Raw genomic sequence first — 13,339 nt, 5'->3', positions numbered from 1 at the left:
AGGTTTCCTGAGACAGCCGGGTATGTATCAGGCAAGCGGGCACACCCCGTCATAGCTGCTCTCTGCAAGAACGTACAATGATATCGCCGAGGAGGAGGCCTCTCCGGCGAGCGGGTCTTTTGACTGCTTGCTGTGGAGGAATCTTCCTCGGAATCATCCCCGGCGAGCGGATCGCCACTCGCCCGTGAGGATTCCTCCTACGCGAGCACCTTGCACCTGCTTGCTGATAAATCTTCCTCGACAAGCAGTTACAAGTGATCCGGGGCAATGGAAGAATATTCATTCCGGCCGAGTACAAAGGGCGCCAGCGGAAGAAGCCCCAAGTGTATGTATAACATGTATCTGCTTGACCGAGATAATTCCTAGACCTTGGCAAGCAGGTGTCATTTCCACATCCAAGGGCAAGAGGAAGCCTGCTGGGCGAGCGGAAGGGAATCCATCTTTGCCGAGTGTGTGCAAAATTGCTTGCCGAGGTCCTCGGCAAGCAGGCACTCATTACTCCCGGGGGCAAGCCAAAAATTTGTCCCCACCAAATATGTACAAGGGTGTTGCCCGCTTGGTTGGCCAGGGACCCAATTGGGAGGTTCAATAGCTAAGGTTGATCCTCCATCAAGTGCATATCTATGGTGGATTCTCTCAATCCAGAATTGCTTAGGTTAGATTCAACTTGCCAATTTACAGCAAGAACTGCTCACCAGATTGGAGATGACCGTCAGTCAGTTTCTCCGAGTGAGTGAGTTGAGTTTGTAGTTGATGTCGTTGAGGAAGAGGGTGAGGTGGGTTGTGGCGGTGCGAGCCTAGTCAGGTTCCTGCCCAATGGCCTGCCGGATTATGGACTTGAGCCCATCTGCATAGTTTTAATCCTTACAGTTTCGCACCCTCTGGCCTCTTGCTCCCCGCCAGACATCAACCACCCTGACCGGCAGCAACCTACAACCAACCAAGACTGAACAGCAAACGAACAACCCACAAACGAGCTTCACGAGATCCAAGAACAATGGCCTCGAATCCCTCAGCAGTCCTTCTTCGTAAACAGCTCGCAGGTACAAGCCATCCATAGATTCAGTCAATGTCTCCAGCAAAATGTTCATCTTGTTACCACCATCTTCTTCAAACACAGAGTTTCGAAAGAGACCAGTCGAAGGTTTCTCCGCCGGACTCGTAGACGACAACGATGTCTACGAATGGGATATCACTATCTTTGGGTACTACTCCTAGTCTACACATGGCCCCTTTGACCACCTTGGACGGTCAATCAACGCAACTAATTACTCTTCTTTTCCCTTCCTTTTCTCAAGACCAGCGGACACACTCTAGTAAGTCAACATCTCCTCTCAAATTTGCCTATTCCCGACCGCAACAAATAAAAAAAACTAATTACATGATTTTCTGTTTCTTTTTTTTCTCTTTCGAATTTTGAAATAGTGAGGGAGCTTTCTTACGAGCTCGGATGAGTTTCCCGGCCGAATTTCCACTTCTGCCGCCCAAGCTCAAATTTACGACTCAAATGTGGCACCCGAATAGTAAATTTACAAAACAAACAAGTCGTTCCGGCCCCGGGATTTGATTGGCTGACTGATTCTGATGTTATTTTGTTAGTTTACGCTGACGGTACAGTTTGTATTTCCATCTTACATCCGCCTGGAAATGATGAATACGGGTATGAGGATGCGGGCGAACGGTGGTTACCGGTGCACACGATAGAGTCGATCGTACGAGCTCTTCTTCTGACCCTTCTTTCCCTGGTTCATGGCCTGTCTATTCCACCCCATGCTCATCATTCTTGATCCCTTAAATAGCTGGTCTCCGTTACCTCCTTACTCGCCTCCGAGAACCCGAACACCGAGTCACCCGCCAACATCGATGCCGCCAAGGAACTCCGCGATGATCCCGCTAGCTACAAGAAACGGGTCCGAAGGCTGGCTCGTAAATCCGCCGATGATTGCTTTGATTGACCCACCTGCTCCCTCTATCTCTTTCTCATCCTCACCCTCACCCTCTTTTTTTTCCTCTCCACTATCATCATGTTTTCTCTGTCTATGAATCTACCATAGCCAGTCTGGAAGTGATTTGATTTGTCATTTCCTCCTCTCTTTCCTTTTATGTCTCATGTGTTTTCTTTTTTTAGTACCGAATACAGAACAAAGTCTTGTCTATATCAACAGATCCCACTCTCCGCCGCACTCAGACACCCATTGACAAGCAACTAGCGCGTTGCTCCCTCTGTTGTTTGTTTGTAGGAAGGACAGCAAAATAAATGCTCTGAAGCAAAATGGGATCGGGTGAATTACCCACTGATGAAGCACTCTTTGCAAACTGATGCGCAAGCTAACAAAAGCTGCTACATATTTCCCCGACCCCCGTTCGAAGTACCCGACCGAAGACCGAATCGGCAAATTGTCAGAAACCCTTTTCGGGGTTTCACTTGAGCCTTTTGCGGTTGGAGGGTGCTGAAAGTCGGTACATACAGAAAAACCATCGGACAAAGCCTTCTCTGGACTATCAACCCCATTGCCATTTCTTTCGCACACCAATGGCGACTCTCAATCAACGACAGAAACGACAGACGTACTGGGACTCGGGCCGGATGAGTCCAGGTAAGAAGTTCTTGCCATGACCCTTGAGATAGAAGGAAGCTTTATATTTCCGAAGAGACTAATTCTCATCATTTGATTTGATGTAGCTCTACAGCGAGCCCGACTACCATTCCGAGCAAAGAATTTGATGATGGGCGCCGGGATATTATCGTTCACGTTTGGAGTGTACATGTACTCGATAGCGGCGGTCAAGCAGGACGATTTCTCGGACATTCCAGCCCCATCGCTAGAGAAGATCCAGCAGATCAACCGGGAGAACGAACAGCGGATACAGGCCGAGCAGGCAGCTCTCGACGCTGCGCGGGCTGCCTCCGACCTCACGTCAGCTAGGCCAGCCGCGAGCCTGCCCCCCATCGGCCTGCTGGGCTCTACCGCCAGCTGGCTCAAAGGCCGCAACTCGTCTAGCGAGATTGTCCACGGCGCCCCACCCGTCGATCGGATTGGAAAAATCGACGACCGTCAAGTGGTCGAAAAAGAGCGCAAGTTGGTCTGAATCCCCCACTTACAAAGGCAGTGGGAACTAGACTTCCAGCCAATCTATGTAGCTGCTCCCTTTTCCCCTTCCCAAGTAATTATGCATTTCCAGCTGCCTCCATACTTGGTGGTCTGTTTTAAAGAGGGTATGCAGAATTGAAAGCTGCATCTGTTTCACAATTGTCATTTTTTGAGATGACGGAAACAAAACCATAAATGTAACACTTTGGTCAAGGAAGCAGTAGATCCAGGTAGATCTAAAAATAAGGCCTATAAGAGCATCCTTACCGGTCGAGCTATGTTGGCGCGAGTTTTGACTCGCAGCTGTTGCAAACTAACTTAGCGACAGCGATTCAGCCGTATCGGTTCGGCTTGCGCGGGGTGGAGCTGAGTGGTGGGCGCGGGAAATGGCAGTTAGCTTCGAGCTAACCGTCACTAGATGTAGTGACGGTTAGCTGAAATTCAAGCTTCTCACTAATTTAGCTTGGGCTTAGCTACACCCGGTGTGGTTGAGATTGGTGGCTAAACTAGCTAATTTCGAGCTAAACTAGTCACCGGTAAGGATGCTCTAACGAAACATGTACACACCCCGACTTGCTAACGGAAGATTACGTGACAGCTATGCATGTTGCAAGAGCTCTGCGACTCCTCCCTCCGCGGGCCTATCCCGTTCTCTCCCTTTCACGTTTTGACTGAATGTGTACAGATGGGTATTTATATTTTTATGTGCTTCAAGCGGGAAAGACTTGCAAGGGCAGGCCACATGAGTCTTCAAGGTTACTGACACAGCAGGGAGGCAAGCGTGAACATGCTTAAAGATATAAGGTTGGTGAAGTCAAATGCTACAGGATTGGTAGAAGATCACGACATTATTGAAACCGGCTTGTCCTTGTCAACATTTGCAATGCTAAAGCTCAAACCATTGAAAACAAGATGAGTGCGAGGCAAGAGAAGCTACAGCCCGAGGCTGATATTCTGACCCGCTAAAGTGTGACGCGTGGAAATCGGATGTATACTGATAACATGTGAGACTAAGGAATCTTAATTTGGATCAATCTTTCGTACATGGACATGTCGGATCTGAAGAATCGAATCATGTGCTAAAACCCTATCTTCGTGCGGATGTAAAAGACTGAGAATGGATATAGATCAAGAAGTACATTCGAGTGCTGAGAGTATCAATGGGTAGGGTTGGGGTCAAGGGGCATGCCAGTGACCATTTCTATTCTTCGGCATTCTGTTCAAGCAGGTTTCGAGATTGGTCACTTCGCACCATCATCTTAAAAGAGAATAAAAAAACCTGAAAGGATTGAAGAACAGCTTGGGCTTACCAATTTCAGTCCTTGATGGATCGAAAGGCAATTGGCAGAAAAACCTACCCAAAAACAGCGCAGAGTGATCGAAACTAAGTGTGATTAGTCATGAATCGGTCGAGGTAAGATTGGGCATGCAGAACCAACCCAAGTTTCTGCATGTATTCGAATAAATGCCGGCTTTCTATAGCGACTGAGATACAGTTATCTTTGCGATTACTACCGAGAGGACCGGAACCTCTACATAGCTCGGCGATCTTCGCGCCTCGGTGGGGAGCATCAAAGAGATACACTGCAGTTTGGTTTGCGAATTCTCAGCAAATGAAACGAGGTGGGGTGGCTGAAAGGAGCGACTCACTTGAGTTGGGCGACTGAGTGACGAACTGTTACGGTTTCCCAACACAAACGAATAAACCAGGATTAGGAGCGTGAAGCCGGCGACTCTACCCAAGTGAAGGGAAGTAGTACGGACCTTATCAACCTTCGCCTTCTCTTCTGCTGGAAATTTCAATGTCGACATGGTCTTGAAATCGAGGGGTTGAGGTGGTAGGGGACCAGGGGTTCGATAACGTGATGTCACCTTGGAGCGGTCCTGTTGTAAGCCCAAGTTGCATGCATAGGGAATTGCATAATCATATTTGTTCAGCCCAGAAACTCGAAACCTTGATCACAAACCTTGTCCACCGAAGCTATTTACATTTCAAAATTGCCACCTGTTAAAACTTTTTTTTATCCTGCAATTTTTTAGTTTGGTGGGAAGCTACTCTGTGGAAGCAATTTACCCTTACTGAAAGGGAGCAGCCAAACCATGCAGATTTGGTTTTTGGGGCAAAATGAACCCGCTTGATAACATACAAGAGTTGATCCTGACACAAACATGTCCTCATCTCCCTACATACACGCACATACAAGAGACAGAGGGCAGAAATAAGTGGAACCACAGCAGAGATCAAAGACAACAGGTAGCCAAATACAAGTGGGTATCATTGAGATGTGAGAAGTGAAAACACCAGCAAACAGAGAGATAGAACAGGATAAATCACCAAAAAAAGGAATAGTAAACACACAGACAATCTGTGTTAGCACCAAGAAACAAGAAATAGAGAGAGAGAATTGAGAAGGGAACCGGAAGGAAGTGGGGGGGGGGGGGGGAATCTTGATGTCTTGAGGAGGGGGATCTTGAGGTCTTGCCACCTGATGCTCCGGAACACTTGATCCTGAAATGTGTACTGGTGTGGACACCACATCTATCACCCACTTGCAGTCTATCCCTAGACTTCCCTTTGTATTTCTTGACTTTTGAGGGTGTGTAGGAATTCTAAGTCTCCAATCACATTGCAGAAACCCAGAATTCACCACTCCACCTGCTCTCCTTCTGGCAGGTAGCTAGTTTACCCTTGTTTTGGAGCACATCCTGAAATGAGAAGGCTTGAGGTGGGAAGTCTTGAGAGTGATCCTGAAACAAGGAATGAATCTGAGAGGATGGTGAGGGAAGGTTATTCATATTGCCAATATGTTCTTGATGAGGGGCAGAGAGAAAAGTAGTCCTTCAAGGCTCACAACAGTGGTTTGCAATAGATTTTTCAACATTGAAAAGGCATCTAGCCCAGAGGTGCATAATTGGAACTTACTTTCATTTGACAATCCCACCATGTTAACCTATGTTCCCTCCTCATTTGACCAGACCTTTAGACTTGGGTAAGCTTGAGGTTTTTCAACTTGCTCCTCATCTTGAAACGGGGTGTCTTGAGCAATGGAATCTTCATCCTTAAACAAGGATCCTGGATGTGCACCATCTTGATCCTGAAATAAGAAGTCTGGATGTGTGCCGTATTGATTCTGAAGCAAGACAGTGTGCAAGGAATGATGTTGAGAATGTTTAAGAAGAGATGGAAAATGTAGTTCATTCACATTATAATGAGTTAATGGTATTTATTGTAGAGCTCAGAGCTATCATTGTCTTCAAGATGTGCTTGCATCTTTCTTTTCAAATATACCCTATTTTTGGTGTTATAGTACTTACCCACTTGTTGTTTCTGGTAGGTTTTCAAGACATAACTATGTACCTGGCACCCATAGGCGGGTACCCTTTCACAGGGAGATGACCTGCCAAAAGGTGGCATGTGTGGTTCTGGGTGTGCAAATTTGGGAAACCTAGGCTTTTACTGGGTACCTGGTGGTGATACCTGCATTTTGGGTGTATAATTGTGCCAGATTCCTAATATTCTGGTAAATATCAATATTGCCGGGCATGCAAATACTTTTCAGTTTCATTGATTGAAGTCATTAATATTCCCATGCCCCTCCACCATTTCCATTTCATGAAATAGCTGGGATGTTGTTCCTTTTCTGTGTGATGTTCTGTTTGTGTGTTGGGTGTTTTTGTAAGGTCTGTGCACGTTTCACATGTGAGGAGAGATGAAATCCTCCCATGAAATGTTGCTCCCAGAGTCCAAGTGCAAGCCCACACTTGGAAGATGGAATGGCACGGTAATTTCTGATCCAAGAAAGAAACATCTCAGTTTTGAGCTTTCTCTGATTTCCTGAGTCTGGCAGAGTCTGTTGCATGTGACAGGTCTACAGGATTCCAAGTCCAGTGCGGGCTTGGATCATAGCTGAGGCCATGGCATTCTGTCCTGATCCAAGATGGAGGCTATCAAGAGATATATAATCTGATCTCAATTTTTTGATCCATTCCTGATTCTGCACACCCAAGCATTCAATTCTCTGCCCAATCCTTCTCTGAATTGGCCTTGGGACAGCAGTGGCAAAAACATGGGAGGAAAAGTATTAAAAAACTTGTGTCCATGGGTTTGAAGGTTGGCGCAAGTGAACTATGGCTGTGCATGGGTTTGAAGGTTGGCACAAGTGAACTATGGCTGTGTGGGGAAACATGGATTGGCTGATCAGCATCCCCCTGTCTCCCTGCAGATTGTTTTTTTTTTTTCTTTTGTAATGTCCACACTCATGTTTTGGTGAAAGTTGGGGTGTACATTGGCAAGCAGCATACACATTTACTGGGACTTGATGAAAAGTGTGTGCTTTTCATTGTGCTGGAAAATTCCCACCTCAATAACCACCACATGCTGGCCATCCAGCTGGGCTTTTCCGGGCTCTTTGGAAAGTATACACTGCCTACCAAGCTCAGAAAGGCTGGTGCAACGAACAACATGTGCTGGCATCCAGATAGGGCTTCCCCAACTTGGGGACCCCTGTCATTTGTCCACTGCAACGTTTGGCCAAACATTGTGGTGGACAAGTGTAGTGGAAATCAATCCACTGCCTCTCTGAGCTCAAATCCAATTACCAGTACATACTGGTCATCACATGGGGGAAGCCCTAACCCATGCTCTTGTAGTGCATGTGCTTTTTTCCACCACACAAGGTAGCAGACTCAGCCCCCTTTTAGGGCTCCCTTGTTTTGTTCTCAGCCGCTGAGCCTTTTTCCTCTCAGCCCATTTTTTTCGCATCATTGTCGCCTTTTGCCGCAGCTTCAACATGTCTCCAGTTGATGGCTGTTACAGATTGATCATTTTGTACTGAATCTATTTTAAGCTTGCTATGTAGACTTCCAGGAACACAGAATTGACAGAGTCGGCCCGTGGAGGAAATGTGGCTGGGTTGATGCATAATGAATCCGCGCGCCGGTGCTCCTGAGAGCACAACCACATTTTGACCCGACCCCAGCGGACACCATAAAATCTGCATGTCCAGTCAGCCATATGCGCTTCAGCCCAGAACCTCAAGCCGACGAAACTCGCTCCATGTCGAAAGCACTCACTCCATGCTGATCCCGGTAAGTGAAAGCTTCTCTAGCAACATCCCTCTCTCCGACAGACCCAACACCGAGCCTTGATGAACAGTTACACTTGAATTTTCTACTTGAGATATCCTATGGAACCATCAGTCTTGTATGACGCCGGTGCCAGTGACGAACAAAAAAACTTTCCTGCGTTATTAAACTGAGCTCCCCCTCCCCCACTAAACACCTCTTGTTCTCTTTTCTGGTGCTTACTTCCACTCGATCACTGACTCCTGCTTTTCTTCCTGCCCTTAGCCTCTTCTTTTCTTCGCCCATCAAGTACCCATCGGACCCACTCTATCCATGTAACCCAAAACCAATTCGGTGGCATTTCCATATCGATTGTTTTTTTCTGTTATTTGATCCTGAAATGTTTTCCTCAGTGCCTTGATCTCTTTGATTGCAATCAACAAATGTGCACATACATGTCCCACTACGGTCTGCATTTCATCACTTCAAAACCTCCTACATGGTACTCAGCTCTAAAGTGAAAACAGTACCAAGCGGTTATAATTGGAATAAGCAATCTAAAGAGCGTCGAAGGCGAATGACATCCCAATACATGCAAAGGCAGGCCAGTCCCACTTCCCGTGAGTCTGCCCTTGACTGCCTCCGTGCAATTCTACTCCATAAACTTTCTTTCGGTTCAATACTCCAGGTAATGGGTGGCTTCCTGTCGAGTCTGGGAGCTTTCCTCAATTCACACGACCAAATCGTAATTTTCAGGATAAAGGAAAATGTTTTCCTAAGCCTGTAGTTTGTTGCTTTCATGTGTGCTGTTCGTCAGTTTGGTAGGTGTCTTAATTTAGGAGTTAGAGGGGCATCTACAGCTCTCTGAATGCCGGTGGGAAGTCATCTAATCCCAGCCTATTTATTCATGCGGTGTTTTCTTTGAACACTGCTTTACTATTATTAATGCGTGTAAAGTGCTATTCTAAAGTGTAGTACAAGTCACCTTCACGTCTTGTGGAAGTTTCTGGATCCAGGGAAGTGCGGTCTTGGCGTCATGAGAATAAGGGTGGCTCAACCGATCCCCAATTTTGTGCATATAGATGTAGAAAAATAAATAGGGAAAGGTCTATAGCTAGTTGCTCATTTGGTTGAATGGTCTTCATAGATACTCCATGTCTGAATAACCATACACACACAGCAAAGGGGTAAAAGAGAGATGAGAGCCGTGCCCAACGGTAGAAAGCGGATAAGAGAGACTACTGACTTTTCTCCATTGTCGGTACTTATACAGATGGATAGGACCACTGATTCCCCAGGCGCAATCTCTGAACCAGATCCCAGTGAGCAGGATGGCGAAGCAGAGAGTGATACAGATCGCGAGCTTGGCGGGCTTGGTCAAACGGATGAGCTTGCTCGTCTTGGCTTTAAAGATGAAATGGTCCACAATCAAGCCGAACATCAGGATCGAGAACCATAATGCGGGGAAGTAATGGTGCAGATAGGTCACTCTTCCCATGAACAAAAATGGAGCTTGAAAAAAACAACATGTTACGTCAGATACGACCCTGTTTTTTTTTGTACTGAATTCGGAGGAAAGAATGTTTATGCCCGAACAGGTGAGGGGGGGAGGAGGACAAACCGTAATGCAAGATCCAACCACCCAGCGCGACTTTACCGCCGAAGATGAACCGCCTCCATTCGACGGGCGACAGATCGTTAATCTGTCTCTTGTACCTGCCGAGATACCAGACCAAGGAGACACAGTAGATGATCAAACCGGAGCTGGAGAGCCACCAGGTGAGCGGATTGCCGATAAGATAGAACTTGATCCCCGTGTCGATCCAGGCATTCATCCGCATCCCCGTGTACACAAACGGCCACTCCAGTGGCGCCGAGGCCGTCGCATCCTCCTTGTCCGGGTCCGGTATCAGCGCATTGTTCGACGTCATCATCGCCACGTTCAAGTGCCAGAAATCCTTCAAGAATGGCGACTTCATAAGCTTCATGTCTCCCTCAGGAACTACCAACATCATTCAGAAGAAGAAATCAATTCGAATTCAGATGTCCTATCACCAAATCCTTCAGAAAAAACAGAGGAATCAAAAACTCACTTACGACGAGGATTGACATGTCCTTCAATGTTCCAATAAGTGTGGTGATCACTTGGATCGTTCTGTTTATCGCAAGATACCTCGACCTGTTTGAATCCCCATTGAGGCAGGACGGCGTTAGCGGCCCTCAAATAACAGCCGAGGTTGAGATTGCGGATGCGGAAGCGAGTGGAGAGGATGTTGATGTTCTCGAAGTTCTTCCTTTTGCCACGGATCATGTCGTCGACGACTTCGATCATCCAGTACGAGTTACTGTCGTCAATCGTCGCATTACCGTAGCCAGCCACCTCGTGGTTTAGCGTCGTGATCGGTGCCGGGATCGTGTGTGTGTGCAGGTTCCTGCCCGTCAGCACGTGGACTAATCGGACCACGCTCCCGTGTTTCACGAACCTGATTGGTTGAGACTCGTTGTAGGCCGGCTCGTGCAAAAGAGGCGTCACCGTCCAGTCGTTATTCGCCTTTGTAAAAATAAAACAAACGGCCGCCGACCAAAGTTAGTCATCAGCTGATCAACTTTTGTTTTCTCAAGCTGGATACCAGTCCCACCAACATCACGGTAATGGTAACATGTCACTTGTTGTTGCTGTGAGCCTGTCGGATAGCTCTGAACATGGGAATGTAAAAGCCCACCCCCATAGCCCATATTTTTGATCGTCACTCGTGAACCAATAGCGATTTCTAATCATGGGAAGTGATTGAACTTTGAGAACTCAGCTAAGGTCAAGAAGGGCATGATGAGTTGCAGCAAGACTGACCAAGAGGGCTGCGAGCAAAATTATTTCCGACCAAGTTGGCTTGGAACAAAGAGCTCATCTGAGCGTCTCCGGGACCAGACCGATTCAAGACTTTTTAATTTGATTAGGCGAGTGATCGAAGGCGAAGAATTAGCCATGCAATACTTGGGCCGTTGCGTGTGTTTGTGTGCGTAGGTGGCCGGAAAAGAGTCAAAGAAAACTTGCCCATAAAGTGGATCTTGAAGCAGGACATGTAGACTAAGACTGGCAAGACTATCAAGCAGATTATTCTGGCAGCCCAATGTTTGAGATACGTCCTCTGTGTGTCAACGATATGAATCATAAAACCAGCCAATGAGTTCCAAGATCGCGGAGTGACGGGAACGATGTTTTGCGAGAGGTGGGAAAAGAGAAGGGGTACATGAAGACGACAAGACTGACAAGTGGCATTCTGAGGTCTCCGAATTTCTCCCAAAGCTCGTCCGCCGTGTGGGCCCCGACCAGTGCCGTGACAAACAACCCGATCCATTTCACACTCGCCACACAGCCGATCGAGAGGCCGGTCATTGCTAGCCAAAACCACCATTCAAAATCAAACGGACTAGAAATGGCAGATGCACAAGCTATCGTCAATACACGACTTTTTTGGGGGGGAGCTGATGGAGATAGGAAAAGACGGACGATTAATGGATATAATTAGCAATAATCAAAGTCTTTTTCAAGGGCGGAGCCGGGTGAAAAAAAAAGAGAAGAGAAGGGAGGGGAAGAAAGAACCAACTATCTTCTTTGGTTGTGGAAGCATGCCAAGCAGTAAACCGTCGTGAAGGTGAAAAATAGCAGGGTCGAATCCAGGAGGATGAATCGTGAGATAGCGGTGAATGCGATATCTTTGAGGAGGGAGCAGGAGGATCAATAGAGGCCAAAACAAACCTATGTTCGAGTTGAAAAAAAAGGACGAACCAGTGAGCACCATCATGGTGACGATATGTCTAGAGTATTCGGAGAAGCCGAGTTCGAGGGCGGTAGCCCAAGCGATAGGGACGAGGGCGACGCCGGGGAGAGCGAGGAGGATTCGCATGGAGGTGAAGGGGACGTGTTTGGGATAGACCTGGCCGGAGGGGAAGTCGTAGGTGCCGTCGAAGCCGCTGAGCACGCCGGCCAGCCCGACCATCATCTTGGCCAGGGGCGGATGGACATCGAAGTAGAAGGTCTGGTTCAGGTAGTACGCCCCGAACTTGCCGAAATGCGCCTCGTCCCATACCACCGTGTTCGTCTGGCCTATCTTGTACAGTCTCGTCGCGAGCGATGCGAGCGTGTAGAGCAGTAAGGGGACCAGCTCGCGGAGGTCATCTGCTAGTTCCGGCTATCATTCGTTCACCCCATATCAAAGCGAGTATTCTCAGTCTTCGTACCGTTCGGTCTGTGTGTGTGTGTGTGTGGCGATACTCAACTGGTTCGTATTTCGGGATCGGCCGCGCAGGAGGCCCGGGCCGATAAGCGTGCCTTCCCTCGTCCCGATTCGCAGGCCGCAGGATCGGCTGCTTTTCGGCTTGGATGTTGTACGGCGAGTGCTCGACGGGGGCTGGCGGCTTCCGTCTGATGGGTATCTGGTCGGAGTAGGAGGTCGACATCGAGGGCAATGGTGTTCGGCGAGCTTTGCTGTTTCCTCGACCGACATACACCCAGCCCGGATTATATAACCCTCCCCCTCTCCAGCGCAAGTACACCACGGACGCACTTCGTTGCGTCTTTTCCGAACGCCGTTCGAAGTGACGGAAAATTATCGAAAGAAATTCGAAGTGGCCCCACTCGTTGGGATTTCGAATACTCCTCGATTTTTTTCCCAATTTTTGGGAAATAATTCGAGGAATAATCGAGTGGAAACTCAATCCGGCAAATATCCGGGATATCCGCCGGAGTTGCCGGAGAAACTCCGGTGAAAACCTTATTCGACTGCCATTCGAATCTCATTTGATTGCCCTCCAAACCGCTTTCGAGGTCATTTCGATTCCACTTCGACTATCATCCTCAGCCACCGACAATCGAACAGAATTCGAACATCACCAGAAATATTCGTTCAAAAATCGATCATCGCCAGCAGTATATGAACTCAAGTCATGCATCCAACATGGATATCTCCCCCATTGCGATTCGTCTCCGCATTGCAAACTCGCCCTCCCAGCTTGCCTCCAACCCACCTTGCACGTCGTTATGGAAAACCGGGAACCTAGCTCACACCACGACAACGGAGGAGGAGAAAACCAGAGTGGTATCTCCCAAAATGTAAGTTAACTCCCTCCCATCTTTGACCCAATATTGATATCCATTTGGGCCATGCACTGATGGCTCGCACCAC

At 47.8% G+C, this 13,339-nt stretch overlaps 4 protein-coding genes across 4 annotated transcripts; 2 read left to right on the top strand and 2 right to left on the bottom strand.

The window, feature by feature from the left end:
* Positions 1–997: 997 nt before the first annotated feature.
* On the top strand, positions 998–1,955 carry PtA15_6A645 (uncharacterized protein; the record flags this gene model as incomplete). Its single annotated transcript, XM_053170372.1, has 6 exons — positions 998–1,043; positions 1,121–1,205; positions 1,299–1,316; positions 1,426–1,523; positions 1,600–1,712; positions 1,800–1,955. 6 exons carry the CDS (start codon positions 998–1,000, stop codon positions 1,953–1,955), a joined length of 516 nt encoding a protein of 171 aa, XP_053021570.1.
* A 578-nt stretch (positions 1,956–2,533) lies between these two features.
* On the top strand, positions 2,534–3,090 carry PtA15_6A644 (uncharacterized protein; the record flags this gene model as incomplete). Its single annotated transcript, XM_053170371.1, has 2 exons — positions 2,534–2,597; positions 2,684–3,090. 2 exons carry the CDS (start codon positions 2,534–2,536, stop codon positions 3,088–3,090), a joined length of 471 nt encoding a protein of 156 aa, XP_053021569.1.
* Positions 3,091–4,249: 1,159 nt separating this feature from the next.
* PtA15_6A643 (uncharacterized protein) lies at positions 4,250–4,904 on the bottom strand (the record flags this gene model as incomplete). The annotated part of the gene is made up of 5 exons (XM_053170370.1): positions 4,250–4,308; positions 4,403–4,446; positions 4,532–4,676; positions 4,743–4,767; positions 4,857–4,904. 5 exons carry the CDS (start codon positions 4,902–4,904, stop codon positions 4,250–4,252), a joined length of 321 nt encoding a protein of 106 aa, XP_053021568.1.
* Positions 4,905–9,278: 4,374 nt separating this feature from the next.
* PtA15_6A642 (uncharacterized protein) lies at positions 9,279–12,614 on the bottom strand (the record flags this gene model as incomplete). Its single annotated transcript, XM_053170369.1, has 11 exons — positions 9,279–9,314; positions 9,403–9,668; positions 9,778–10,158; positions 10,254–10,707; positions 10,800–10,927; positions 11,005–11,094; positions 11,209–11,302; positions 11,425–11,584; positions 11,762–11,870; positions 11,944–12,346; positions 12,435–12,614. 11 exons carry the CDS (start codon positions 12,612–12,614, stop codon positions 9,279–9,281), a joined length of 2,301 nt encoding a protein of 766 aa, XP_053021567.1.
* Positions 12,615–13,339: the final 725 nt, after the last annotated feature.

Source organism: Puccinia triticina, chromosome 6A, assembly GCF_026914185.1.
Source record: "Puccinia triticina chromosome 6A, complete sequence".
In the NCBI taxonomy this organism is placed as follows: Eukaryota; Fungi; Basidiomycota; class Pucciniomycetes; order Pucciniales; family Pucciniaceae; genus Puccinia; species Puccinia triticina.
The sequence above is the reverse complement of the archived record's forward strand: the minus strand, read 5'-3'. Positions and strand labels throughout refer to the sequence as shown.